General features: G+C 41.2%; 1 protein-coding gene across 1 annotated transcript; it reads right to left on the bottom strand.

Annotated features, from left to right (window-relative positions):
- Positions 1-15,791: 15,791 nt before the first annotated feature.
- LOC110727808 (F-box/LRR-repeat protein At4g14103-like) lies at positions 15,792-18,592 on the bottom strand. The gene is made up of 4 exons (XM_021907378.1): positions 18,343-18,592; positions 16,764-17,832; positions 16,487-16,651; positions 15,792-16,390 (listed from the first exon to the last, which is right to left on the bottom strand). The coding sequence occupies exons 2-4, from the start codon at positions 17,826-17,828 to the stop codon at positions 16,067-16,069; spliced, it is 1,554 nt and encodes a 517-aa protein (XP_021763070.1). The 5' UTR covers positions 17,829-17,832; positions 18,343-18,592; the 3' UTR covers positions 15,792-16,066.
- Between the last annotated feature and the right edge of the window lie 8,308 nt (positions 18,593-26,900).

Raw genomic sequence — 26,900 nt, 5'->3', positions numbered from 1 at the left:
GGTGACACATGTCAGCCCCAGATTGGTCCAAAGTGGACCAATCCCTGCTTGACACGTGTCACTCCAGAAATAAAGGGAAAAAGGCGGCCTTCAGGCCCAAATCCCGAGAACGCCGCAAAACGGCGCAGCCCACCAATGATTAGGGTTCAGTGACCTAATCAGGGGCGCAATTCCCAATGACCCTATAAATAGGGAGATGTCCCTTATTTTGAGGACACGTTTTAACATTTATTACTCTTGCATTATCTTACATCAGAGAAACACCTGAGCTTGGAATCCAAGCAGATACCTACCTAAATTCCCGTTCTCTTTATTCCGTTTCAAGTTACTAACTTGACCGTCGGAGGCGGAGCTCCTACCACCCGGGATCTCCGTTATTTTGCAGGTACAGCTCAGCCGGATCAGACTTCGTGACGTAACTCTCCCGAGGGACAAAAACACCCAAAACATTTGGCGCCGTCTGTGGGGAGAGTACCTTGAAGATGGTTCAAGAGTCTTTACCACCCCCTAACCGTCTGGGTGAAGACCCAGAAGTTTTTACAGACCATGAGGAGGATGAAGACCCTCAGGTCGAAGCCTTTACAGCCGAAGACGACTCTCTCAGAACCAAACGCATCCGGCCCAGAGACACTCTGGAGGGGGTGCCTCCCAGGCGGGTCCAAGTCGACCCTCTGGACAGCCGGAAGGGGAAACCCAAACGGTCGCTGGATCAACCCCTGTCACTCGAGACGAACTCATGAGATTCATGACAAGTTTCAAGGGTGAAATTACAGAACTGATCACCAAAAGTCGGGCTGGCCCAAGTAAAGGTCAGTCGGCGAAGAAGACTCCTCCATAGAAGGGGAAGTCAGTCAGAAACCGGCAGCCCACTCCCCATCCAAAGGAGAAGGCAGCCGGGACCATTGATTGGTCAAAAATTCTCCTTCCTCGGAAGAACACCAATAACACTCGCCGGACTCAGCAGCCGGTGAGAAGTAAAAAATCAACTTTTAATGCCCGGGAGATCATCAACTGGAAGAGAAACCAATCGCTGTCTGAGTTGGCTTCAACGTCGAACTTTCCAGACAGCTTCAACAACATTTCTGCAGGGAGTGCACCCTCCTTGCATGAGAGTCAGACAGGCAGTAATACCATCCATTCTGGCCCTCATATGATTGGAGCTGTACCGTATGTGCCTATTCAGGCTTACGGACAGTATCCTCCTCACTTCATGCAGCCGGCCTTCTTTGGGAGTCAGGCGGCATATCCAAATGTCCAGCCACTGGATTGGCAGCTTTGTTTGCTGCGCCTGGGTGAACAACCTTCTGCGTTCACTCGGGGATAACCGAGGCGGCTCAGCCGGCCAAGGTTAAGAACGTGTTGGTTGGTACCTATGATGGTACCACCAATTCGGAAGACCACCTCATGGCTTACACCAACCTCATGTACCTGCAGGGGTTGGATGATGCCACTTGGTGTCGGTGCTTCCCGGCTACATTGAAGGGCATTGCCCAACAATGGTTTGGCAATTTGCCAGCCGGGTCCATCGATAGCTTTAATAAGCTCGCATTCCTATTTGCCTCCAACTTCTCAATGAACATCCCTGCTAAGAAAACAAGCCTTGATTTGAGCATTGTTAAGCAGGGAGAGAGAGAAGGGTTGCGCTCATATGTTAGGCGGTTCAATCTGATAAGAATTCAGATTCAAGGACTGTCTGACGAGGTAGCTTTTACAGACTTTTTCAAAGGTCTGAGAGACGGGTCGACATTTAAGTTCGACCTCGTCAGAAAAGAGGCTTTCACCTTACAGGCGGCCCTAGGGGAGGCGGAAAGCTACATCCAAGCTACTGACCTCTGCTCGCCTAGAAGCCAGTCGGACTCCAAGAAGTCCGACAAGCAGAAAGACAGCCGGTCAGCTCAGCCGGCCAAAAACAAAGAAGAGAGCAAGAAAAGAAGTCTTGGCGGTTACTGACTCTGACCAGCCGTCCCAGAAGAAAAAGAAAGAGTTTAAACCGCACTTCCCCAAGTACGAGTTTAATAAAGACTGCAACTCCATCCTCATGGAGGTAAAGGACCGGCTGTCCATTAAGAAGCCGAATCCTATGAAGAGTTCTATCCAGTCACGGAACAAAAATAAATTCTGTTAGTTCCATGAGGAGGTTGGCCATGACACCAACGACTGCTTCAGTCTTCAGCGGGCGTTGGACCATCTGGCTAACAAAGGGCTATTGAAGTCCTACATTTCTAAGTCCCCAGCCGGGGCAAAAAAGAAAAACAAGGGTCAGTCCTCCAAGACTACCCCCTAGCCTGCTAGTAGCTCGGATACCGATAAGGAGCCGGTCTACACAATAGCAGGCGGGTTCTCCTGTGGTGGCCCTACCATCCGGGGCACCAAGAGCCATCTTCGAAAGATGGACAAGGATGATGACGAGCCGTCCGCAAGCACCTCTTTCCCAGACGTCTTGATTACTGAGAAGGATAGAGGCAGCGTCCGCCGCCCGCATGATGACCCGGTGGTCATTGAATGTAAGGTTTCCAACCAGCTGGTTGGACGGATCCTTATAGACACCGGCAACTCATCTGACATCATCAGCCTCCGGTGCCTGCAAAAGCTGAAATACAATGTCAGCAGCATGCATCCGGTCACCCACCCCTTGGTTGGTTTTGGGGGTGGGATGGTCTACCCAGCCGGCAGAATTGACTTACCCATCCGGCTGGGGGAGAAAGGCCAAGGACGGCATATTGTCGTCAGATTCTTGGTCGTTGAGGAGCTGACCGCCTACAACATCATTCTTGGCCGGCCAACTCTCAACGAAGCCAAGGCAGTAATCATCCCGTCCCTCATGCTCATCAAGTATGAGAGGGATGACGGCTCTGTTGGTTCCTTGAATGGGGATCAGAAGACGGCCCGAGAGTGTTATCTCTAAGCCGTCCAAGATACCGTGGCTCCGGGCGGTCAGGAACCAATAGACCTTGACAATGTCAAGGATGCCGACCCAGCTCCTGCCCCACCAGCAGCCGGAAAGAAAAGAAAGGCACCTCTGCTGGTAGAGGTGAAGAAAGAGAAAAAATAGCAATCATTGACCGGTGAACGGTCAGATGAGCTCCGTCCCCAACCGGCTGGCGAAAGCATTAATCTCGTTCTGGATGAAAGCCGTCCAGAACGTAATGTTAAGGTTGGGACGGTTGCTCATGCTACCTTGGGTGCAAGCTTGCACCTTCTGCTGAAGGAATTCAAAGACATTTTTGCCTTTGAAGTGGAAGAGATGCCAGGCGTCAGCCCGGATCTTGCTGTCCACAAACTCGCCGTGGACCCCAAAAAGAAGCCCATCCGGCAAAAGAAAAGAAACCACGGTGAGGAAAGAAGTCAGGCGGCAGCTGCCGAAGTCAAAAAGCTGCTAGACGCCAGGTTCATTCGGCCTTGTAATTTTCCCGACTGGGTGGCCAATGTGGTCCTTGTTAAGAAACCGAATGGGACCTGGCGTATGTGTGTTGATTACACAGACCTCAACAAGGCGTGTCCAAAGGACAGTTACCCGCTTCCAAAGATCGACAGTCTGGTCGACTCTACAGTCGGTCACGCCTTGATGAGCTTTATGAACGCCTACTCCGGCTTCCATCATATACCCCTTTGGAAGAAAGATCAAGAGAAGACGGCCTTCGTCACTGATCAGGGGATATTCTGTTATACTGTGATGCCGTTTGGCTTGAAAAATGCGCCTACCACTTTCCCATGGATGATTAATACGGTCTTCATTAATCAGATTGGGAGGAATGTGGAGGCGTACATTGATGACATGATAGTCAAATCCAAGCAGCAGGCGGATCACCTTGCTGATCTCCGAGAAACCTTCACCACACTCAGGCGGCATAAGGTTATGTTAAATCCAAAGAAATGCGTCTTTGGTGTTGAGTCTGGGAAGTTTCTCGGATTCCTGATTGATCAAAGGGGGATAGAGGCTAACCCCGAAAAGATACTGGCGGTAATTGACATGAAGTCACCCCGTTCTGTCAAGGAAGTGCAGAGACTCACCGGTTGCCTGGTCGCCTTGGGGAGGTTCCTCATCCGGTCAGGCGACAAATGCCTCTACTTTTTCCAAGCAATCAGGAAGAAGACCAGATTTGAATGGGGGGATGATGCTGAGGCGGCGTTCCAAAGGTTGAAAGAGCATTTACATTCTCTACCTAGGTTGGTCAGTCCTTTGCCTAGGGAGACGTTGTACATGTACTTAGCCGTCTCATACCATGCCCTCAATGCCGTTCTCCTTGCTAAGCGAGACGGCGTGCAGCTCCCGGTTTACTTCATTAGCCATGTTCTTAAAAATGCTGAACTCCGGTACCCCATGAATGAAAATTTTGGCCTTGCTTTGTATATGGCATTCAAAAAATTGAAGCCTTACTTTTTTGGCACATCCGGTGGTGATCTACACGGACCATCCACTCAAGCGGCCAATGTCTACCTTGGACTCATCCAGGAGAATGTTGAAATGGGCTATTGAAATGCAGAGCCTTGAAATCACTTATGAACCTAGAAAGGCAGTGAAGGGTCAGGCGTTTGCCAACTTCATTGTTGAAATGACTCGTCCGATGGCTCCGGATAATCTTGATCAGGTTTGGAAAGTGTACGTAGACGGGAGCTCTACAAAGAACGGTTGTGGTGCAGGCGTAATTTACGAGTCTTCTGAAGGAGACAGATTTGAGTATGCACTACGCTTCAAGTTTCAGGCCTCTAACAATGAGGCAGAATATGAAGCCCTGCTAGCCGGCATACGCATGTGTAAGGCGGCAGGGGCCATGAAAATTGACGCCTACTCTGATTCTCAATTGGTTGTTAGCCAGTATGAGGGAAGTTATGAGGCTACCCATCCGGCTATGATCAAATATCTTCTGGCAGTCAAAGCAGAGGCCGGGGCACTTGAGGAATTTTGATTGAATCAAGTGCCTAGGTCTGAAAACAACCAGGCGGATGCATTGTCAAAACTGGCGTCTTCCGCCTGCCATGATACGCCTCGGTCTGTCTTTTGGGAAGTACTTGAAAAGAGAAGCATTTATGAAGATCCCATTGGAGTTTTGGACCGAAGCTCTACCTGGATGGATGGCATCCGAGCTTATCTTTCAGACGGCACACTTCCTGATTCACCACAGGAAGCAGCCGTCCTGAAGAAGCGAGCTGCGAGCTTCGAGTTGAGAAATAGAGAACTCTTCAAGGCGGGGTTTCTTAAACCCCTGTTGAAGTGTGTCACCCCAGAAAAGGGGAGGGAAGTTCTCGAAGACTTGCACTCGGGATTCTGCGCCTCACACATAGGCGGCAGGTCCCTGGCCGTCAGAACTAGACGACATTACTTTTGGCCCACTCTTGAGGCAGACGCCAAGGAGTTTGTGAAGAAATGCGACAAATGCCAAAATTTTGGCAAACTTATTCACCGTCCGGCTACTGATCTGGCGGCCATCCACAGCCCAATCCCATTTTCAAAATGGGGCATGGACATTTTAGGTCCTTACACGCCTGCTCATGGCGGAAAGCGCTACATCTTGGTGGCTGTGGATTATTTCACCAAGTGGGTTAAGGCTGAGGCGGTTAAAAACATCAAGACCTCAAATGTAATTTCTTTCATCTGGAAGAATGTTATCACCCGGTACGGGGTACCTATGTCTATGGTGTTTGATAATGGTCCTCAGTTTGAGATGCCTCAGCTAAAAACTTGGTTGGGAGATCAGGGGATCTCAAGCTGTTTTGCATCTGTTGGCCGGCCCCAAGCAAACGACCAAGTTGAAGCCTTCAACAAACTCATCTCAGACGGAATTAAGAAGAAAATAGAAAGAGCCGGTGGCTTGTGGGCAGAAGAGTTAATCCATGTCCTATGGGCCATCCGGACAACAGAAAAAGGGGCAACCGGTGAAACCCTATTTCTCATGGTTTACGGTGCTGAAGCCGTCTTGCCCATCGAACGTTACGAACCGACTCTCAGAGTCATGCTGTATGATGAAGAGGCAAACTGGGAAGCAATGCGCCTGGCATTGGATTCACTCCCAGAACGCAGGGGTAATGCCGCCTTGCGTCATGAGATTTACCGTCTGAGAATGACTAGATCCTACAACAAAAAAGTACACAAGCTTCCTTTGAAAGTTGACGACTTAGTGTTACGGAAAATGGAGGCAACTGGTACGGCCAATGAGCTGGGAAAGCTAACTCCAAATTGGGAAGGCCCCTACCGGATCTATAAAGAAGTAAGGGACGGCACCTACCGCCTGGAAACCCCAGACGGCAGGCGCCTGCCTAGAACTTGGAATGTAGACAATCTAAAAAAGTACTACTTTTGAGATTGTAAACTTTTTGTAAACAAATGAATCAATCAATGAAATCAGACTTTGTTTGCAAAATTGAGTTATTGTTTAATTATCCATCCGGGTAATACTCCGGCGGATTCTTCTTTACCTAACTAATTTGACACTTAGTAAAGGTTACATATGTCGGACCACCTGGGTAATACTCGGATCCCTTGTTTATTTAAGTTTGATACTTTGTTTATTCAACTGCCTGTTATCCGCCTGGGTAATACCCAGACTGACCCGCTTGTTTAAAAAACTAAGTTCGATACTTAGTGTAAATTCAATACTGACTATAAACTAAGCACAAAAACGTTTAGTGGCTATACAACCGGTCTCAAACAAGACCACAGGCTAAAGAGGCCGGATGGTTGCTCATTTTACAAAATCGTCTGTCCCAACATGGACAAAGGCGTCCGGCGACACCCCTCCGGGTGCAATCGTTGCAGAGAACAAACTATTTGTCGGTTCTACGTATCCATGCAGACATCAAAAATTGAACGACCAAATTGGTCAACTCATAGCCGTCTGACCAAAATAACCTACGAAGAACGAATAAGTTTCCAAATACCGGATGCCCATAGGCATCAGTCGGTCACCGACTGAAGTTCTCACTTGGGTTATTTATTCCAAAATTGCACCTCCCACCCTAATTGGGGCAAAAGAGTTGTTCAATGGCTATGAAACCTCTACCAAGACGGATATACGTCGTCTGTGTAGTGACCGAAACGCTTGTTGGTGTATGGCTGTGCACTTGGTTTGGGGCAATCACTACTGTGATTGATTGACTTACAAACATATCATGCTCTTTGCAGCATCAGACGTTTTCAAGTCAATCAACCAACTCCACTCGAAACCAATCACACAGCCGTCCAGGGGCAAGGACAGCCAGACTATTGACTAGTTAGGCAAAAAATCGCCGCATGCTTTTGCTAAGTTAGGCAAAAATGAAAAATTAAAAATTCGCACAAAATAAAAATTCAAATGCAAAATGATCAAAACCGACTTAGTCGGTGTAATTCATAAAGTCCACCCAACCAAACGGTTGTAGTGGATTAAAATGTTAACCGGACCCCATCCGGGAGAAAGAAAGAAATTGTTAATTAACACGGCTCCACAGCCGGTAAATACGAAGATACTCGGCACGCAGGCCGGAAAAAGCAAGTTTTGGCATACAGCCGCTGAAGAAAAAAATAAAAAGCAAAGATTGGCATACTGCCGCTGAGTGGTCACTTCTGGCCTGCAGACGGAGCCTCCTGGTCCTCCTCCTTCTCCTCATCATCTGAGGGTATCTCCTGCGCTTCACCAGGACCAGGAAGCTCAGGCACGGACGGCTCGTTGGAGTTGACCCAGGCTTCGAAAGAGGCAGGCTCTGGCTCGCCTTGCTCCCTCAAGTACACCACGTACTCAGCATAGCTGTGCGCCAGTGCCCAGATGCTATAATCCGCGTCTGGGTACAAGGCAGCCCAGGCAATCTTCATACGGGCGTCGTTGTCAGCATCACTTTCAGCAACAAGGCGGTTTTTCTCCGCCTCTAGGGTTGCTGCAAAGTTTGTCTGAGCTTGAGCAGCATCCTTCTCCAGCCTCTCAACCTTGGTCTTCAGTTTGCCAAGGTCCGTCTGGGCCTTCTTAAGCGCCTCATCAGCCTTTTTGGCGCTCTCGTCCGCCTTCTTCTGGGCCTCCTCCGCCTCTTTTTTTGCCGTCTCAGCATCCGTCGCCCGCTGGTTGGCCGCCTTCAGATCTAGCTCCAGATGCTGGATTTTAGACGCCTGTGTCATAATTATTGCTTTAGTTTCAATTTCATTTACGATTGTTGAGTGTAAAGCAATATTATCAGCGTCTATGGCAGACTTCTTTGCCCTTTTTACCTCTTCCCGTTTGCGGGAATAAGGACGTTTGAGCCCGTCCACCCGCAGCATGGCCTGCAAAAATTCAGGCGTCATAAGTATTGCAGGCGAGATAAAATACTTGGAAAAAATAAAATTGAATTAAAAACTCTTACCTCAGCCAGAAGGGATAGAATGCGTTCAAGATTGAACGTCTCTATCCCAGGGATATTGTCCTTATCCCTCTTTCGGACGGCTTCCAGCATGGCCTTGGCATGCTTCTGGACGTCCGGCCAGCGGGGAGATTGATCTGCACCACAATCAATACGTGATGAGTGCGAAACTAAGGCAGCACCTATTTGTAGCCGGCCGTCTGAGGATGACGTCTGTTGGGAGTGGGATTTCACCCGCAAAGGCCACCCCAGGTCAAGCGGGGATTCAAAAGGGTTCTTATCTTCAGAGCCGGCCAAGCGGGTACCGCTTGCAGACGTGGAGAACCCACCGGTTGCTGTAACGGGGTTAACGAGGTTGAGGCCCAGGCTGCCGCCTACCTTCTCGTTACGCCCCGCTATCCGCATCTTCTGAGGCCCGGCTAAGGCGCCAGGAGTCGACGCAGAGGTGGACTTTTTTATTTTGTTGAGAACGGCTGGGGCCTCCTCCCTAGCCCGTTTGAGGTTTTTCTCAAACGATTTCCCAACTTCTCCCCCTTGCGAAAAATAACCAAGTCAAAGTTAGCATCCGGGTAAAATAGTTTTTAAAATCAACTTAAGAAAGGGTCAGGCGCTTAATACCTTGGCCTTGACCTCGACCGCAGCTTTCTCCGCAAGATCTTTGCGGATGGATGCAGAAGACTGCCTGGGAGTTTTCTCCGGCTGCAACATGTTTAGAGCTTCTTCTGCAAAAAGAGATAAAATGGTCAATATCATAAATCAATTTCGATAGAAAAATACTACAGACGGTATAAACTCAGGCGCATACGTTTGGTAAACATGTGCCCTAGCCCGCAGGAGTCTAGGAAGCATTCGTCCCTGAACCAGGCGCTCTTGGGAATCCAATTCTTGGGGACTTTTATTGTTTCCCCGGTTGACAGAGTTGCGTCTGTGAGGCCGAAAAAGTCTGCCTCAATTATCTTGTCAAAATCTTCCTCTGGGATCCGGGGAAGAGCGCACTTCCTGCCTAACAAGTCAGGCTTCTTATTGTACAGACGGAATTCATAATTTCCCGTCTGGTTGGGGCTGACATCAGGTAGAACTTGTGCTTCCTGCCATCGAACTTTGAGACCTTGTCCAAGGTCATCATATATTGCGGCTGCGTGGTTAGAGTGTACCACGCCCTCCAGCCGCCTGGGCTTCTGCTAAGATAGTGCATGCTTGCAAAAGCCTCCCAGCCGGGTTTAAGCCCCTGGAACTCGCAGGCGGCAACATACCCCAGAATATTGGTCCAAGAGTTGAGGGTAAGTTGCCAGACCCCAAGGTCGTAGCCTCTCAAAATTGCCTTCACCGCCTGGTGAAGGGGGAAGCGAAGGCTAGCTTTGAACGCCGCCTCATAACAGCCAAAATAGTTGTTGGTGTTCTGTTGATCGTCCCCCCAGGCGATGGTGCCCAGCTCAGGCGGCACCCGGATCCTATACCCGTCTCCTAGCGGGTGCATTTTCTTAAAATTTTCTAAGTTTTCCTCCATTTGGATCTGGTCCTTGGAGGAGACGTGGATGCTGAAGGGATCGTCCTTCTCGATCCACTTTTTCCTTTCTTCCTCCTCGCTATCCGGAAGAGGGGGTAAGTCATCACTGCTCTCAGAGGTAGAGGCGGAGCTGTCACTCTTTGTCTCCTCCTCACTTTGACCCAAGGGGGCAGAGACGACCTCGTCGCCGCCTTGGTCGCACTCTTCCAAAAAAGAGTCCGCAGGGGTTGAAGGGGCACGCGGAGGGGATCTCTCCAGAGCCGTCTGGTCTCCCTGACCAGACGTTTCTCCCTCAGGCGTTTGGCCGCCTGAGCCTTCGCTCCTGTAATTTGGATCAGTGGCCGTCTGCATTGTTCGAGCCATGGTGTCCTGCACAGACACATAACTGGTCGGAATCCTTGGCAAAGGGTGGTCCCAACACCCCGAGATGGCACTCCCAGTCCTAGACTCAACTGTCCCTGGTGACCGGCTGGACTCTAACCGTCCCTGGCGTGCCACGTCACATCTGTGAGGGGCAAATGTTTAGGGTAATTTTACCCTGCCACGTGGCCCAATCAGAGGGTGACACGTGGTAGCCCCAGATTGGTCCAAAGTGGACCAATCCCTGCTTGACACGTGTCACTCCAGAAACAAAGGGAAAAAGGCGGCCTTCAGGCCCAAATCCCGAGAACGCCGCAAAACGGCACAGCCCACCAATGATTAGGGTTCAGTGACCTAATCAGGGGCGCAATTCCCAAAGACCCTATAAATAGGGAGATTTCCCTCATTTTGAGGGCAGGTTTTACAATTTATTACTCTTGCATTATCTTACATCAGAGAAACAACTGAGCTTGGAATCCGAGCAGATACCTACCTAAATTTTCGTTCTCTTTATTCCGTTTCAAGTTACTAACTTGACCGTCGGAGGCGGAGCTCCAACCACCCGGAGTCTCCATTATTTTGCAGGTACAGCTCAGTTGGATCAGACTTCGTGACGTAACTCTCCCGAGGGACAAAAACACCCAAAACAGTAATGTCAGAAGAAAACAATAGTTGAAGGTACAAATAAATACCCCAGTTTTTTTCTTAGTTTAGAATGTCGATTTCCTTAAGTGTTTGTTCATAGATTTAATGATGGTTTGATGATAAGAATTTTTTCAAATGTAAAGATTTTCAGTATCTAGTGATAAATTTGTGAATGCATTTCATTAGATGTTTCGAGTGCAATTAAACAACTGACTAAATTTTCATCCTGCAGTGAACTTTATGCAATCTGTCTTTTCTATGTCCCTCACTCCATTCCAACTTAGCTCCTGTTAATGTTAAAAAAATGTTTGCAAGGCATAAGAGTATTTGTTGGACTTAATGGTTTTGATGATGACACAACCTCACTTGGTTTGGTTATTAATCTTCCTTGGTGTAAGTCTGTTAAGTTGTATGAATTGCTTGATTTAGTTGAGGCTCAAAATTAGGTGAATTTGTTGAGTGAATGCTTTAATCGGAGTATGTATGTTGATGCTATGAGGGATTTTTGCAAAAGTTTCAAATATTCTAAAGGTGTTATTCGCTGTTGTGTGTAAGAAAAAGAAATTGAGTTTGATGCGATGTATTTGGATGAGTTGTTTGATGTACCTAATACTGGATATGACTTGTATTTTAAGATTAATGTGATAAGGAACCCTCTTCCTGATGCAAATATTGATGAGATAGTAGAGTTTCTAGGTGGAGACCCGGAGGAAACCTACATAAATCACAATGACCTAACCCCTCTTGACAAAATTCTGCTAAAATTCGTTTTCAATGACATTATTCCTCGAACCCAAAAGAGAGACAGTGCCAACAAGCTTGACTCTGTTCTCATCTATTGCCTAGCCAAAAAGATCCAAATTAACTTTCCTTCCATCATGATCCAACACCTTTCTCACTGTGTTCCAAAAGGATGGAAGGTGGGATATGGTAACCTACTTACCTATGTTTTCGAAAGCTTTGGCATCTCCTTTACTGATAAAGAACCTCTGCCCCTCAAAAACACCGAATACATGCAACCTATTTTCCTTGAAAATCATAAGATGAAGGTTGTGGATGGATGTTTTGAAGTTGTGCTGGAGGAAAAGGAGAAAAGGCCTAAGGAAGTAGGTGGACTAGCTGAGGGGGAAGAAGAGAGGGCTGCTGGGATAGTAGAGGGAGTGGTGCAGGACATTCAAGAGGAGGAAGAGGAAAAGGTGGTTGAGGAAGTGACTGAGACAGGGGGAAGGAAGAAAAGGAAGAGTTTGAGGCTGATGAAGAAAAAGGAGCCCTCTGCACCCATTTGTATTGATATGACTGGGGTGCAAGAGGAATTACAGAAAGTCTCAAGCTCTCCTAGTCTGGGCAAGCATGCATCTGCAGGAACAGGTTTTGCAGCTTTCAATTCCCCATCAAAGGTTCCCAGCGAGGATGTCAAGGAGATGAAGAATATGCTCCTGAAGGTGCTCAAGGAACAAGAGGATTCAAAGCAAAACATGGCAGAACTGAAGAAGAGCATGGTCATTCTGAGCACTGATGTCAAGAAGCTGGTCTCAAGCTCTGAACAAGGGAGACAGTCCATTATGAAGGACATAGTGTCTCAAATCAGCAAGAAGCTGGAGGATCTTGCTGTTGATGATGACCAGAACATTGCTTCTTAACCTACCTTTCCTTGCAGCCTCTTTATGTTGATAAAACTTATGTTTATTTGCTTTTGGAAACAATTTTTTTTAGGTCTGTAATATTTTGGGCACTTTTTAATTTCTTTTGGCAAACTTGCGAATTTGGTACATTTGGCCGATGTTTTTAATCGGTTTTGGATGATGAATGTCTATGTTTCTTTTGCCTATATGCTTTTTGAATATTTGCTCTCTATGCATGCTTCTTGTCTTAACACTAAACCACTAGATGGTGCTGTGTTATGGTATACTATATACTTGTGTGTTAGGTTTTGATAATGCCAAAAGGGGGAAAAGGATGAAAACTATCAAGGAAACTTAATCATTCTATGGTCTCTGTTCGAAATCTTCACAAGCTGTCTAATCTTTACAAGCCGGTATAATGTATGTACAAGTTTTTTTTCAAGTTTTTTAGTTATTTATTTATGCATTGTTTTTATTTCCTTAAACATTAGTTTCCATTCTGCATTGTATTTTGTTTTTACATTTCCTTTCTTTCGGAATAAAATGGATTATCTCTGTTTCCTTGTAAGTAAGTTTGGTTTGATTGTCATCATCAAAAAGGGGGAATATTGTTGGACTTAATGATTTTGATGATGACACAACCTCACTTACTTACAAACTAATAAGTGCTTGATTGTTTAAGTGTGTACTCAGTTACAAAGACTAGGAGAATAAAGGGTCTTGTAAAAATACCATGAGGAACAAGAAGGCCAGAAGCAGAGCTATCCTTATAGAAGAGTTCCCTCACAGGAACTGGCGCTTCAGAAATGAAGACTAGAGAAGAGAAGTTCCTCCCAAGGAACAGAAGCCTCGGAGTAGGAGCTTCATCAGAGAATATGAAGACTAAATATATTTTTATATTTTAGGATTTATGTAAGTATAAGATATTAAATAGCACTCGGAAAATCTGTGTGGAATTGATCTAAAAGATGAAATATGTGCATGCTAGTTTTAGGAAAACTGTTATCATTTAAAAGTTTTTCTTTTTCTCAAGTTAAAAAGATTTTATTTTATTTCTTTTTCTGATTTTCGGAAAATATCTTTTACAAAATAAAATCTCCCATGTTTTCCAAAACTTGCGGCCTACTCTCCCATGTTCTTCTTCAGTCATGGGTTTGCACATTAAGGAGTTCATGGTTCCTTAATTATAGGGACATGATCTTCTTAGTGGGTATGAGTAGTGGCGTAATGGTGTTGCTGCACAAAGAGGATTTTCCAAAGCATTTATTGATCTATAAATAGCCATTAATTTCAGAAGGAAAATATCACCCTTTCTCACATAAGTTTTCAAGCTTCAAATCGAGTCAAGTGTCAATTCCACACAAGTTCATTAGAGTGTTCTTAATGTTCTTATACTAGAGTTTGTTTTCTTTCGAGTTGTAATTTGGGGAATGGGGAAGTTCGAGTGAACGTTTGTGTATGAGAAAGAGAAGTGAGGAAGTGAAGAGAAAGAGAAGAGAGAACAGAGAAGTGAGAAAAGAGAAAGAGAAGAGAAGAGTAACAAGTTGGGTGACTTGTTCCTCAGGGTCTTAAGTTCGTAGAGGAACTTGAGTTTGAGTCGTTAGCTTGGAATAGGATCATTTGCCCTATTATAGTGAAGATTCATTTCCCAAAGTCCCAAGTAGTCGTGGTTTTTCTCCTTGTTAGGGCCAAGGAGTTTTCCACGTAAAATCTCTCTTGCATTCTTTTGTTTCTTTAGTTAATCATTCAGTTCCTTTAGCTAACTTAATTTTAATTCCGCAAAAAGTTTAGCTAATCTCTCATACTACAATTCAACCCCCCCTTCTTGTAGTATTCTTTGAAACAACAGCATTTTTCCCAACATTGCAATATGAAAAAAACGAAGGAAGTATAGGTTTGGAAATCTAACCACCATCAAGTTCTATTTATATTTATGACATGTTTTAAATTTACAAGCACCCCAATGTAGTATAAATGGCAATTTGTATTTTTTTTTTTTTTTTTTTTTTTTTTTTTTTTTTGTTGACAGCTGAAAAAAGGAGAGTTAATCCCCAGTAACAATACAAATACTAACACAATAATGAAAGTTTAACAGTAAATCTGCAATGTTTTAAAGATGCATTCTTGCATGTTGAGCTCCTGTATAATCTCCCTGCAACCATTTTAGAAGTCTTGTGTCAGGGATAAAAATTTGTAAATGCCACAAATAGAGCTTCACCGCTTCTTTGACTCCCTTGAAGATCGTTTCCAGCATGCATGAAACTATCTGCTGGTTGCAAGGACCACTCTCCCTCTTTAATGGCATCTGCAGTAGTTCTAACTTCTAAGTATCCACCACCATCCTCGATTTTTGTTTTTGCTTCTTACTTGCCTGATCTCCAGAATAGTAGGCCTGCAAACACCACTTCCTGTAGTTAAAATGTAACACTTACTCTATTGGTGTGCTTCTCTGTTGACCTGCCTTGATTCGAAGCCTGGGGAGCAGCTTTTTCTGACTCGGAATCAGCTGCAAGGTCATCATCTTTAGCAGCCATGATACCAGAACCAGCCTTATGTTCCATTCTCGACTTTCGTCTCCTCATCAAAACAAAGTTTGCAGGCATCAATATCCCACTCAGCATTATTTTTGCGGAGAGAGGCTACTCTAACATCTGTGATGGTAGCTTGGCTACTCAAAACAGGTGGCTTGCCATGAACCCAGAGATGGTGAATATAATTGACAACTGTGATGTTAAGAACAAACTCTACTGAAGCCAAATCTCTGAATCAGACCCTCACACACGGGATACAGCTTTGAAATAGGCAAGCATGGAGGTTTTTTCTTCACTAAAATAATCCTCACCCTTGAGCAATTTGAAAGCTCTATAAAATAATTATTTTTGAACATGAAGAAAAAAAATTACTACGCATTTTAATGTTAAACTGTCGTCCATGCCAAAAAAGAAAAAAAAAAAGAAAAAAAAAATTATTCAAGGTAAAAAGAACATTAAGAAGTCCTCTCACGACGGAAGATACTAATGCAAAAAACTTAGAAGAGAAACAATTTGGCAAAATTCATGAATGAATGCCAAAACCAAAAGTGGGTGAAAAGAGTTTAAAGATGAGAAAAGAGTAAAAGGTTGGTTTAAGCACCATTATGCCTCATATTGTAACCTAACCTTATCATTTTCTTCTAATCATTACATAAATGGTGTTATCCTCCAAGTTGTTGCCTTGTTTATTCCATATTTACATACATATTAACATATATAATGCACAATTTCCATTGTTGAGCTTGCTAGCTACTCCGTAGCAGGTAAAAAGAGTAAGAAATTTCGTATTTCAACATCAAAAGAGACACTTCCAACAAATTCTTTTAAATAATTGCTTTCATTTGCAAATTACTCCTTCAGGACTTTGAATGCGAATGATTACTAAAAGCCAATCATAAACTATTATTTTTAACAAAGACTATAATTTATCAAACATAGACGATATATGTTGGGCTCAATCCTAGCACAGTTCAAGGGTAAGAATTACCCCGCCTTCACATAAGTAATGCATTTAACAATAGATATTAAATAAAAATACAACAAACTAAGATAACTTGTAGGTAAGAATGAATAGGAGTTAACATGGACCATGCTGATCATAACACTTGAATCGAACAGGTGACTGAGGCTTTTGGTAAATTCTTCAATGTAATCTCGATTAACATCTGACATGGATTAAAATTCGGAGTTCGGGCTAAGCATATGACCAGTTCCTCCAAAACTAACGCATGTCTAAGGAGAAACTGGGTTATTAATATCTCCTGAACAAATCCATGGTATTCCCTTATCACTATTCTTTTGAGACGATTCCTGCAACATACGGGAGTTTCATGATCTGTACGGATAAAAAATTCTTGTTCCTGCTCCAGCGCCTTTTTCCTATACTCACACAAAAAGTCGCCATGATATCCAGCGAGTCCCTAAGAAGTAAACATCAATAATCAATAAAATTAAAATTAAGAAAACTCTCAGAAGTTGAACAACATTGCTCATATGATTACTAAAACCACACCAACCTGTGCAAATTCAAGTGTTTCTAAGACAGGTGAACAGTTGAGAAAAGGCAACAACAGATTATCCCAGCAGCTATCTTCAGTAGCACCACCCAACTCTAGATGTTTCAGATTAGGAAACACGGGGAGTTTATCCTTTAAGACTTCCTCATCGATGAAGTCAAACTCCTACAACCACAAGTTAAACAATTATTACAATTGGTAAATTTCAAAATCAACTATGAAAGGAGAAAAAGGATTATTCAGCTTAAAAGAGAGAAATTAGAGATTGAGACATTACCCACATAAAAATGCCAAACAATGATAAGTGTTGAGAATAAGAAAAGGGTCTAATGAGGTTAATTATTTGCTGAAATGATCTTCCAAATTTTAAGGCCATGCATATTGTCAGAGATGCTTTAACAAGACCATGCATTACAGGGATTGAGTAACAACTTGCTAAATTATCAGAGTATTCAATGTACTCCAGATTGGGAGTATTGATCAGCACACAGTCGCTGTTATCTCGGAAAAAATCAGGACATTTAGGCATCCTTAAAGTCAATCTTCGAAGGGAAGTCGACGTGATAGCCGTGATGTTCACATGCCTTGTAAAGGGTTGGAATGTAAGATCTTCAAGTAGAGGGCAACTTGATACTAGCCTTGGCAAAAAGTCATCCTCAGAAATGAGAGATGCAAACAAGACGAGCTGTTTCAATTTTGGAAGACGATAAGAGGTCATGGCGTAAATTTGATCAAAACCAATGTTGACCTCAAGTTTCAACACCTCCAACGTTTCACAGGTGAAAATAGCTGGGGGCAGCTGAAAATTACCTGACTCCCCCACCAGTATAGAGAGGTCAAGTTCCCTAAGGCCACAAAAAGACAATGGATAAGAGATCCACACATTCAATCGCGGAGATTTCAAGTCAGGGAGGCAACCTTGACTACACCCATAGCAACTATCGCAACCAAAAAAGTACACTTTACCAAAGTCCTTGCTGGTAAGTTTAAGCTTAAACTTGGTAAGATGCTGTGATTGGTGTGTCTGGAGTACGGTATCAACAAAGCTCACAAAAGTGGGGAAACGCTCAATTGCATAGGGATGTTTCAAACAAAGACAGATAGGTGAACCATCAAAATCAAGACTTGTAATCAAAGGGAAAACACGCCTCAATTTCGTAGACAAGGCACAAGTAGCAGCAGCATCCTTGGTAGGAAGCAAAGAGAGGATCCGAATTAATAATTCATCAGGCAAACTGGAGAGCCTATCTACCAACATTTGAGTAAAGTTGTGATTTTGAACATCACATACAGTAGCATAATTACTGGTACATGGTTTCAAGCTCCTATCCATACTGACCATACACCTGCACCCATGATAGATAAATAGACGATACTATTAAAACCCTGATCAAATAGGATGAATCATGCAAAACCGCTTAGAAAACAAATATCCAGAGCTTGTAAGAAATTTAACAATCAATAAAAAGCGAATTATAATATGAAAGCGATAAAAACAAAATAGGATGAATCATGCAAAACGGCTTAAAAAACAAAATTAAAATCAAACAAAAAGTGGATTATAATATGAAAGCGATATCTTGAAAGAGCAACTGGGGACGAAACAACCTGGTTCAAAGTTTCAAAGTTCAAATTCAGGAAATCACAGTACGAAATTTAATTCAGGCTCGAAAAATCTCATAATTTTATAGGGAGACAAGGCATATTTGATTCAATTATCAATAATTTAAGTATCTCGTCAGTAATTAAAACCAATAGTTCAAAAGTTCGAACCCTAGATTACGAAATTGATATTAGATTAAACCCTAGATTGTGAAATTGATACGATGATTACACAAAAAGGAATAAAAACTTACCTCAAAAGTTGCTTCAATGGAGGATTAAAATATCAGAAGGCGCCTCAGTGGAGAACGAGGAATGCGCTTCAATGGGAAACTCAGAGAGAGGGGAAGGGGGAAGGGGGGATAGGGCTAATTTTATTATTTAGCTATTAGGCTCGATTTTTTTTTATTTTGTTTTTATTTATTTTTTTATTTACAGTATATAAATATTACTGTATCTCTTAATTCTAATGAAAAAAAAATAATAAATAAAAAAAATAATTAGTGGTTAAAAATTGTTATTGACTTAAATAAAATAAACGGTACTCCCTCCATTTCATAATATTAGTCCCACATACTATTTTGGGCGTTTCCAAAAGTTATACCCATATTGAATATATTTCATTTATAACTTGATTTATTTTGGAATTAATAAGTTGTGGATTAATGACATGACTCTAAGTAAGGAAATCTTTGTCTTATTTTATGCAATTATGACTTATGTTTTCCTAATAAAAATTAAAAAAAAGTTAAACTTATTATTAATTATGTTGTACTTTAATGTTAGATTCCTAATATATTTCTTTTCTTATTTTACGTGATTGATTCCATATGAGACTAACATTATAAAACGGAGGGAGTAAGTTGAAGAGTTGGAGTATTAAAAAATTGTAAAAGAAAAATAGTGGATTTTAATTGAAAAGTAATTAATGGGAGAGGAAAGATATACTTCCTCCGTTTTTATTATTGCACAATACAAGTTGGGCACAGTAATTTTGGTAGCTGGAAATAGGGCTGTCATCGGTCCAAGACCGGACCGACCCAAATAGGAATGAAGACCGAAAATTAGAATTTTAAGAACCGAAGACCGGACTGATTAAGCTAGGACCAAACCCGGTCCGGACTGAAAGAATCGGATTAAAACCCAGACTAGACCGCTTTGGACCGATTTAAGAATTTTTTTTATAAAAATACTAAATTTTTAATAAAGTTATGGAATACACGTAAAAAGTAAAGGAAAAACAATATTTTAATGTCATTTTTATGTCTTTTTTTGTATGTTTAGTACAAAAAACTTATAAAATTAAAGTTTTCTAACCTTATTAATGATAATTTTCACCATTATTTAAGGTTTCACGCATATTTTTAATAAAAAAAAATCGGTCTGAATCGACCGGTTTTTATAGGGTTTTGGATCGGACCGGACCGATGACCGAAAAAAATAATTTCAAGACCCGAAGACCAGACCGATTAGTTTGGTCTGGTCCGGTCCATTTTTTTGGTCCGGAACAATTTATGAACACCCCTAATTGGAAAAGGAAGAGAGAGAAAGGTAAAAATACAAAAGTGTCCATGTAATGTAAACTTAAACTAAAGAATAAGGGTGAAAAAGTAAGGGTATGTTGGGTATTTGCAATGTGAACGGATACAATTTTTGTCTTAAAATGGAAATGGTGCAATATTTGTGAAACTTTCGTAAAAGGCAAGTGATGAAATATTAAAGGAACGGAGGAAGTAATAAAAAAAAAAAAGTAGTATTGGGTTGGGTGGGGACCATGAGAGGAGATAGATAAATATTTTAATGTAGCTTTTTACCAAAAAAAAAAAAGGAAGTGTAACACTTATTAAAACACGGCCGGTTTTGGTAAGTGTAACACTTATTAAAATACGGAGGGAGTATCTATCTATACTTCTATTTTAAAACAAGAAGTTTAAAGGACACACGTCCTCTTCTCTCTCTTTTTTATTTTATTATTTAAAAAAAAAAAAACTTTATCCTAAACGATTACAATCCTTTTAAAATATCAATTTTCATATGTATCTTTTGGGTTTCACTACATTTCATTATATAAATTTCCATTTACATAGAAATTGATAATATTTTACCTTCCTTCTCTTTCACTGATTTTACCCGTCCTCTCTTTCACCCGAAGTCTATAATTTATATCAACTATTTAATTATTTTATGGAAATTCTCTTTGGTAACACCATACTTTAAACTTTCCTCAGTGGTGAATTACAAAAATTCTTATTATCTTTGATAAACCTAAAATTTTATATTAAGCTAACCATGACATTAATGATAAACCGTAATTAAATATTTAACTATAGTTAGTTTATTTATTTATTTTGTTATTATTATTTACTTAATAAAAATTATTTTTTATAAAAAAAATCACCCCTTCCCCAACCAATCCGCCACCACTCTTCGCCCCCACCCACACCGGCGCCGACCCCTCTCTCACCAGCGTGCCGGCCTCCCCTCCCGGCCATGTATCGACAACAGCCAAATTCGCTACTATGCAACAACATTAATCAACCAAACACCTTCCTCGTCCTCAATTTCGATCTTCACCATCAATCGCCGACGTCTTTTTCGTTCAGTTCGCTTCCAATTCGTCCTTATCTCTCTTCGTTGAGATTTGATGAGTGATTTCTTTTCCGTCGATAAAACAAACAATTGAGATTAGCAAGAGAAAAATTGGGGATTTTTTTAGGGTTAGGGTTAACGGTGGAAATCGGGAATTGGGGAATCGGGGAAGGGGAGTCTGACGGGAGAGGAGTTACAGGTGTGGTTGCGGATTTCAGGGATGGGGTATGAGAGGCTGACGAATTTCAAGGGTGGGGGATGAGTGGATGGCGGTTTTCAGAGGTGAGGGATAAGAGGTTGGTGGTTTTAGGGGGTGGGGGTGAGCAGCTAGTGGTTTTCGGGGGTGGGGGATGAGTGGCTGGCGATCTTCGGGGGTAAGGATGGAAGTGTTTTAGGGTTTTCGAGGAAGTGGAGAGGTGTGGGATGGTCGTCGGCGTTAAGGGGTTTGGGTGCCGGCAAGTCGGCAATGAAGTGAGGTGGCGCTGGCGAAGGGAAGGGGGTTGGGGTTGGCTGGGGCACCGGTGGGTGGGGTTGGGTTTTTTTTTTTTACTTTATAAAAATAATTTAATTATTTAAAAAAATATTAAAACTAACTATGGTTAATGAATTTAAATTAAAATAAGTATTATCTTTGGTAATAAAAAACTTAGGTTTATCAAAGATAATAAGAATTTTTGTAATTCACCACTGAGAAATGTAAAAAGTATGATGTTGTTGAATTTAGTGGAGCATTCAAACGTATTTTTTTCGATCTACACATTATTTACATTTCGGTTTTTTTTTTCAAATTTATTTTTAATTTTTTGTTGTTTTTGAATTCTATTTTTTAAACAAATTTTGCTTTTACAATTTGTGTAGGTTTTCAATAAAAATCTGTATAATTTTTTTTTTCTATTTTAATGTTTAATGATCAATTTTTTTCTATAATTTTCAATATTTTATAATTTTATCAATTATCACCTTTTCAGATCTTGATTTTTTATTAAATTTATAATCCCCACCAATAATCCTTGACTTTCGAACCTCGTTCTTTCTCTCTCCATGGCACGAACCTAACTTTTTATTCAAAACCACCATTAACGAAACCTTAAATGGTGCTTTTGTGGTGGGGATTTAGGGTTTGAGGCGTGGGGGAAGAGGATGGGTTGATTTAAGGTGATGAATACAGTCGAGGGTGGATGCCCACCTTAGCCATGAACCACCACCCCAAAACCGTGAACCCCAAAATCAAAAACCCAGATTTCGATTTTAGGGGTTTTTAATTTTAGGGGTGGTGATTTACGACTAAGGTGGGCGGCTGCGATATGGGAAGAGGTATGGGCTGCCGGTGAAGGGGTTTCGCCCATCTCCTCCCTCTTTCCCCCTTAAACCACCACCCTAAAACCCCAAAATCGAAATCCCTAAAATAAAAACCCTAGATTTAAAAGGATTTTTAATTGGAAAAATTGCTCACAATAATCTGAACTTTTCTTCATTCACCGAAAAAAATCCCAACTTTTGATTATTTTTTAATAACCCAAACTTTAACTTCAATTTGCTTCTAGCAGTCCCAAGTGGCCGAAAACCTGATGAATAGGTAAAATAAAAATTTGTTTAATGTCAAAAATTAAGTAAAAGAATGAAATTAAAATTAATCATACATAAATAAATAAACAAACAAACTCAAACCCAGCCTCCAGCAGTCTGTCGGCCACCCCCTCCATCTCCCCCTGCCCCTCTGATCCCCCACCAGCACTCAGCCACCACCCACTCAAGTGCCAATATCCCATCCCCCCGCCGGGCGTCTTTTCCTCCTCCCCATTCTTGCAAACCACCAAAACAACTCAACCTTCAATGGTAACTTAAACACTACCATCTCCAGTTACACATCGCTACCCCAGCATTTCGCTCCCAAGGCCGCCTAAACTCAGCAATTACATCGAAACCTTTTATCAGAATCTTATAGGTTGTATGAAATTCGATAATCATGAACCAAATTGAACCCATAATGAGATAATTTTGTTCATTCTCTTCAAATTCAATTAGATTTCTATACACTTTAAAAAAATCAATTTATTGTTTACAATTTATATTTTTCTAATATTATGCATGCCTGCTAGTCTCAAACTCTCAAACAAATGCACTTGAATGATGAATTCTTCTCTTGTTCAACAACTCCGATAAAAAAGTCAAGAATCATGAACCGAGTGCCTTGGCCCCTACATGCCTACATGGTGGATGGGTTTTTTTTTTTGATAATTAATTAAATAATTATTCTAAAATTTACGGTATTTTCACCAAATGCCCTAGAGTTATTTTTTACTGACCACATACCCATGAAATTTTTCAAATTCACCATATATACTTGAGTTTTTTAAAAAATATCATGACATGCCGTTGATGACTAGCTAACAACTATTAATTCCGTTTTGCCACGTGAAATCATGTTATTGGTTATTGTTTAGATTAATTAATTAATTAATTATTATAAAAAAAACTTTAAAAAATTTTGAAAAAAAAAAACAAAACTCACCTGCCACCAGCGAGCCACCTTAGCCCAACCACATCCCCACAACCGCCACCCAGCCATCTTCCCCACCGCCGACGCCTAGTCCTCCTCTTCACCGCACCGGCACCGCCATCCCCTAAGCCATGCGCCAGAACCAGCCCTGAACCACCATACCCCTTCCCTTCTCTTCAACCGTAAAAACCCCTCTCTGATTTTCCACCTTAGCCAAACATTAGGAAACCACCCCAAAACCTATTCGTCGACAGCCCAAGTCCCGCCTCCCCGACGTCGCCGCCTACCTTAGCCAAAAACCACCAGCCTGAAACCGTTTTACCCCAAAATTGAAACCCTAAAAATCAAAATCTATGTGTAGGGAATATTTCAAGCATCATAACCCTAATCTTGAACCCCACTGTGATCATACACTAAAGTATGGTGGCGTCTAAAGGGAAAGAAAAGAGAGCAAAAAGAGTCGCCAACAAGTTTTAAGAACTTGTAAACCGTTCACGAGGTGAAGGTTACACCCCTTAACGATCCATGAGATCGTCAACTCCAAAAGGTCTTGAACCAAATAGGGTTCGGGGATGAGGGTAAAAATCCAATCTACAAAAGAAAGGACCCGCCCTATAAAATAGGCCTCTACTTTATTCTACTCGTATTCATGCGCTTCCTGACTAACATGCAATCATTATATTAATCCCAAACCTGTTTAATCTATGTTGGTTGAATATTAATGCACAAATAAATCTATTATTGGCGATCACTTGAATTAAAATCATATTAGCTTAAACCAAATTATTAATTATCTTATTAAGCGCAAATTCCTTTTAACATGCATAAAAGGCGTGATCAGGCAATAACAATAATATACCAAGCAACATAATAATAATCATAATAATCATACTAATAATAAAACTTAAATATAATAGGAAGACCCTAGGCATGATACTAACAACATTAATAACAAATTCTAGCATGTCACTAAACAATAAAAATCAAAGCTTTAGACCTAACATGATACTAACATGTTAACATGATATTAGAAAGAATAAAAGGCACCCTAAACATGATTCTAGAAAGCATTAAAAATATCCTAACATGATACTAGAAAGCATAAATAACACCCTAAAATGATACTAGAAAGCATAAATAACACCCTAACATGATACTAGGAATTAAACAAATCTAAGCATGATTTCTACATTGAAAGAAAATAGGGAGTAAGCTAATTACTTACTTTGAAGCCTCGTACCTCTTTCTAATAACAAAATACACGCGTTAGTAAACTTCAATGAAAATAATAAATCAAAGAATTAAATTAAATAAATTGAAAGAAAGAGTTAAAAAAGTTTAGATTGGATTTGGGACCAAACCCTCAGAAAAGTATAAACCTTTCACGTCTAGGGCGAAGGCAACTTCAAACTTGGCTAGGTGTTTCTAGATCTAATGAGTGCGGAATTGTGTTTATGAAAGCTAGTTTAGAAAGAGAGAGAGAATCAAGGAATCCTTGGTGAGAGTTGATGATTAAAAACGGAGGTCCAGGGACCCCATTTATAGGAAAATAGTCCGAAAAATAGGTAGAATTTGATAAGGAATAAAACTCCACGCTGTCGCCAACAAACCAACTTTGTCGCGAGGTGTCACCACGCGACAAGCCTTGTCGCTTTGCGACAAAAGACAGTTTTTTGCGGATTTTGTTTTTATCATATCTTTTGATCCAGTACTCTAAATAAGACATATAATATGTCGTTGAAAAGCTCTTGAAGTCTACTTTTCAATGCAATTAGAATCAAATTAAAATAATTTTTAGATAAAAAGATATAGCCGAAATAGTGGAAGGGCGTCAGTTTTGGATAGAGTTTCGTATTACTTTCATATCTTTTTCGTTATAGTTCGGAATTAGTATTATAATATATCATTGGAAAGATAATTTCAAGATCTATCCAACCATATAAAATTTGGATAAAAAATATGAGGCAAAAAAATAAAATCTGACTGTCTTTGGACATCTTTAAATCCGAATAGAATTAGGACTTAAAAAAGGAAAGTTTTATTCAAATTCAAACTCTTTGATCCTATCTTTTCAAAAAAGGATAATTAAGATCTTTTAGGATCTTATAGAAGATTCTAATCTATCCTAATTAGTTTAGGAATAGGATTAAAACTTTGGACCCTCCACATGATCATTGGGTCGTAAGTAAAATCCGGTTTGGACCCAGTTTAGTATTTTGGCCATAACTTTCTCAATATTCATCGAAATTGGGCTTATAATATATCGTCGGAAAGCTCTTTGCAAGCCTTATACAACTACACTACTATTGGACCTTTGTTACGGACCAAACTAAACTGGATTAGCTATTTTCATAAAATAGAGTTGGTTTTCGAAAACAGAAAGATGGATTTATAAATAAAAACAATTGCAACACTAGACTTTTCACACTTTCACTTCATTCGATTATGGTTCGACGCGAAAGATATTCATCACTGGGTTTGGTTTTGGGGCACAAATGGGTGTCTACACTATGGTTTCAATTTGGGGATTTTTTTTTTAAAAAATTTGGGGTTCCGTTGAAGTGGTTCAGCAATAACAGATCCTTAATCAGTCCAAGACTAATAAAGCTGAGTAGCCTGAGGATTTTATCAACGAATGGAAGAAGGATGGAGGTGGCAGGGGAATTGGCGCTTTGGATTCCCTGGCGCGGGGATGGGAGTTTGGGCGTCGACAGTGGGGATGGGAGGGATTTTCGAAGGAGAAAGGAGGAGGCAATTTTAGGTTTGGGAAATGGGTGGATCAAGGAATACGGCTGGAGGGGTTTTGGATTGGCGGTGGCGCCGGCGCAAGGTTTTAGGCAAAATTTGCGCCGGCAAGGACATGGTGGCGGCCGGGGCTGGGCTGGTCGTTGGTGTGTTTTTTTTTTAAAAATTTTATTTGTTTTATTTTTTTGATAAATAATTAAATATTTACTTTAAAATTAAAATAATATAAATGCCAATTATAGGTTGCCATAAGGAAAATTAAGCCTAAATGACTAACAGAGTTAACGTCCGTTAGTCATTTGGGTATTTTGTAACATTTCTTTTTGTAAAATTAGGGGCATATGGTGAATTTGAAAATTTTCATGGATATATGGTGAATAAAAAAATAAATCAGGGGCATTTGGTGAAAATTCCGTAAAATTTATTTCTTTTAAATGACAACCGGGCATTTGGTGATAATTTTTTGAAACTCAAGTGTTTTTTAGTGAATTTGAAAAAAAAAGTTGGGTATATTGTGAATAAAAAATTACTTAGGGCCTGTTCACTTCAGCGTAATTTCAGTTCAGTTCAGTTCAACTCCTAATTTCCCTCTCTCATAAAATATTCATTTAATCTCAGTTTAGTTTAGTTCAGTTCAGTTCAACTCCTATTTTTTTTTTCAGTAAATAAGAAGTTTTATTTCACCAAATATGGAAAACACTCAATTTTTCCAAGAATACAAGGTACATAGGCCGAAAACACATAGCCTATAACAACCTCTATACAACAAAAGTACTATACAACTCCGTATATAGATAAAGCTTCCAACCACTCTCTATTCTGTACATTTAGCTTTGAACTATTAACACTAAGAAGCCTAACTTTCACTTCACTCTTGAGTTGCCTAGCTATTACAAGTATATGCATAATCTTCAGATCCTAGAAAGCTGTGTTCCTCACCCTCCAAATCTGGTAAAGCACAGCCAAGACACAAGTATT

This window comes from Chenopodium quinoa, unplaced genomic scaffold, assembly GCF_001683475.1.
Source record: "Chenopodium quinoa cultivar QQ74 unplaced genomic scaffold, ASM168347v1, whole genome shotgun sequence".
Lineage (NCBI taxonomy): Eukaryota > Viridiplantae > Streptophyta > Magnoliopsida > Caryophyllales > Amaranthaceae > Chenopodium > Chenopodium quinoa.
This window is presented reverse-complemented; position numbering and strand designations above follow the sequence as displayed.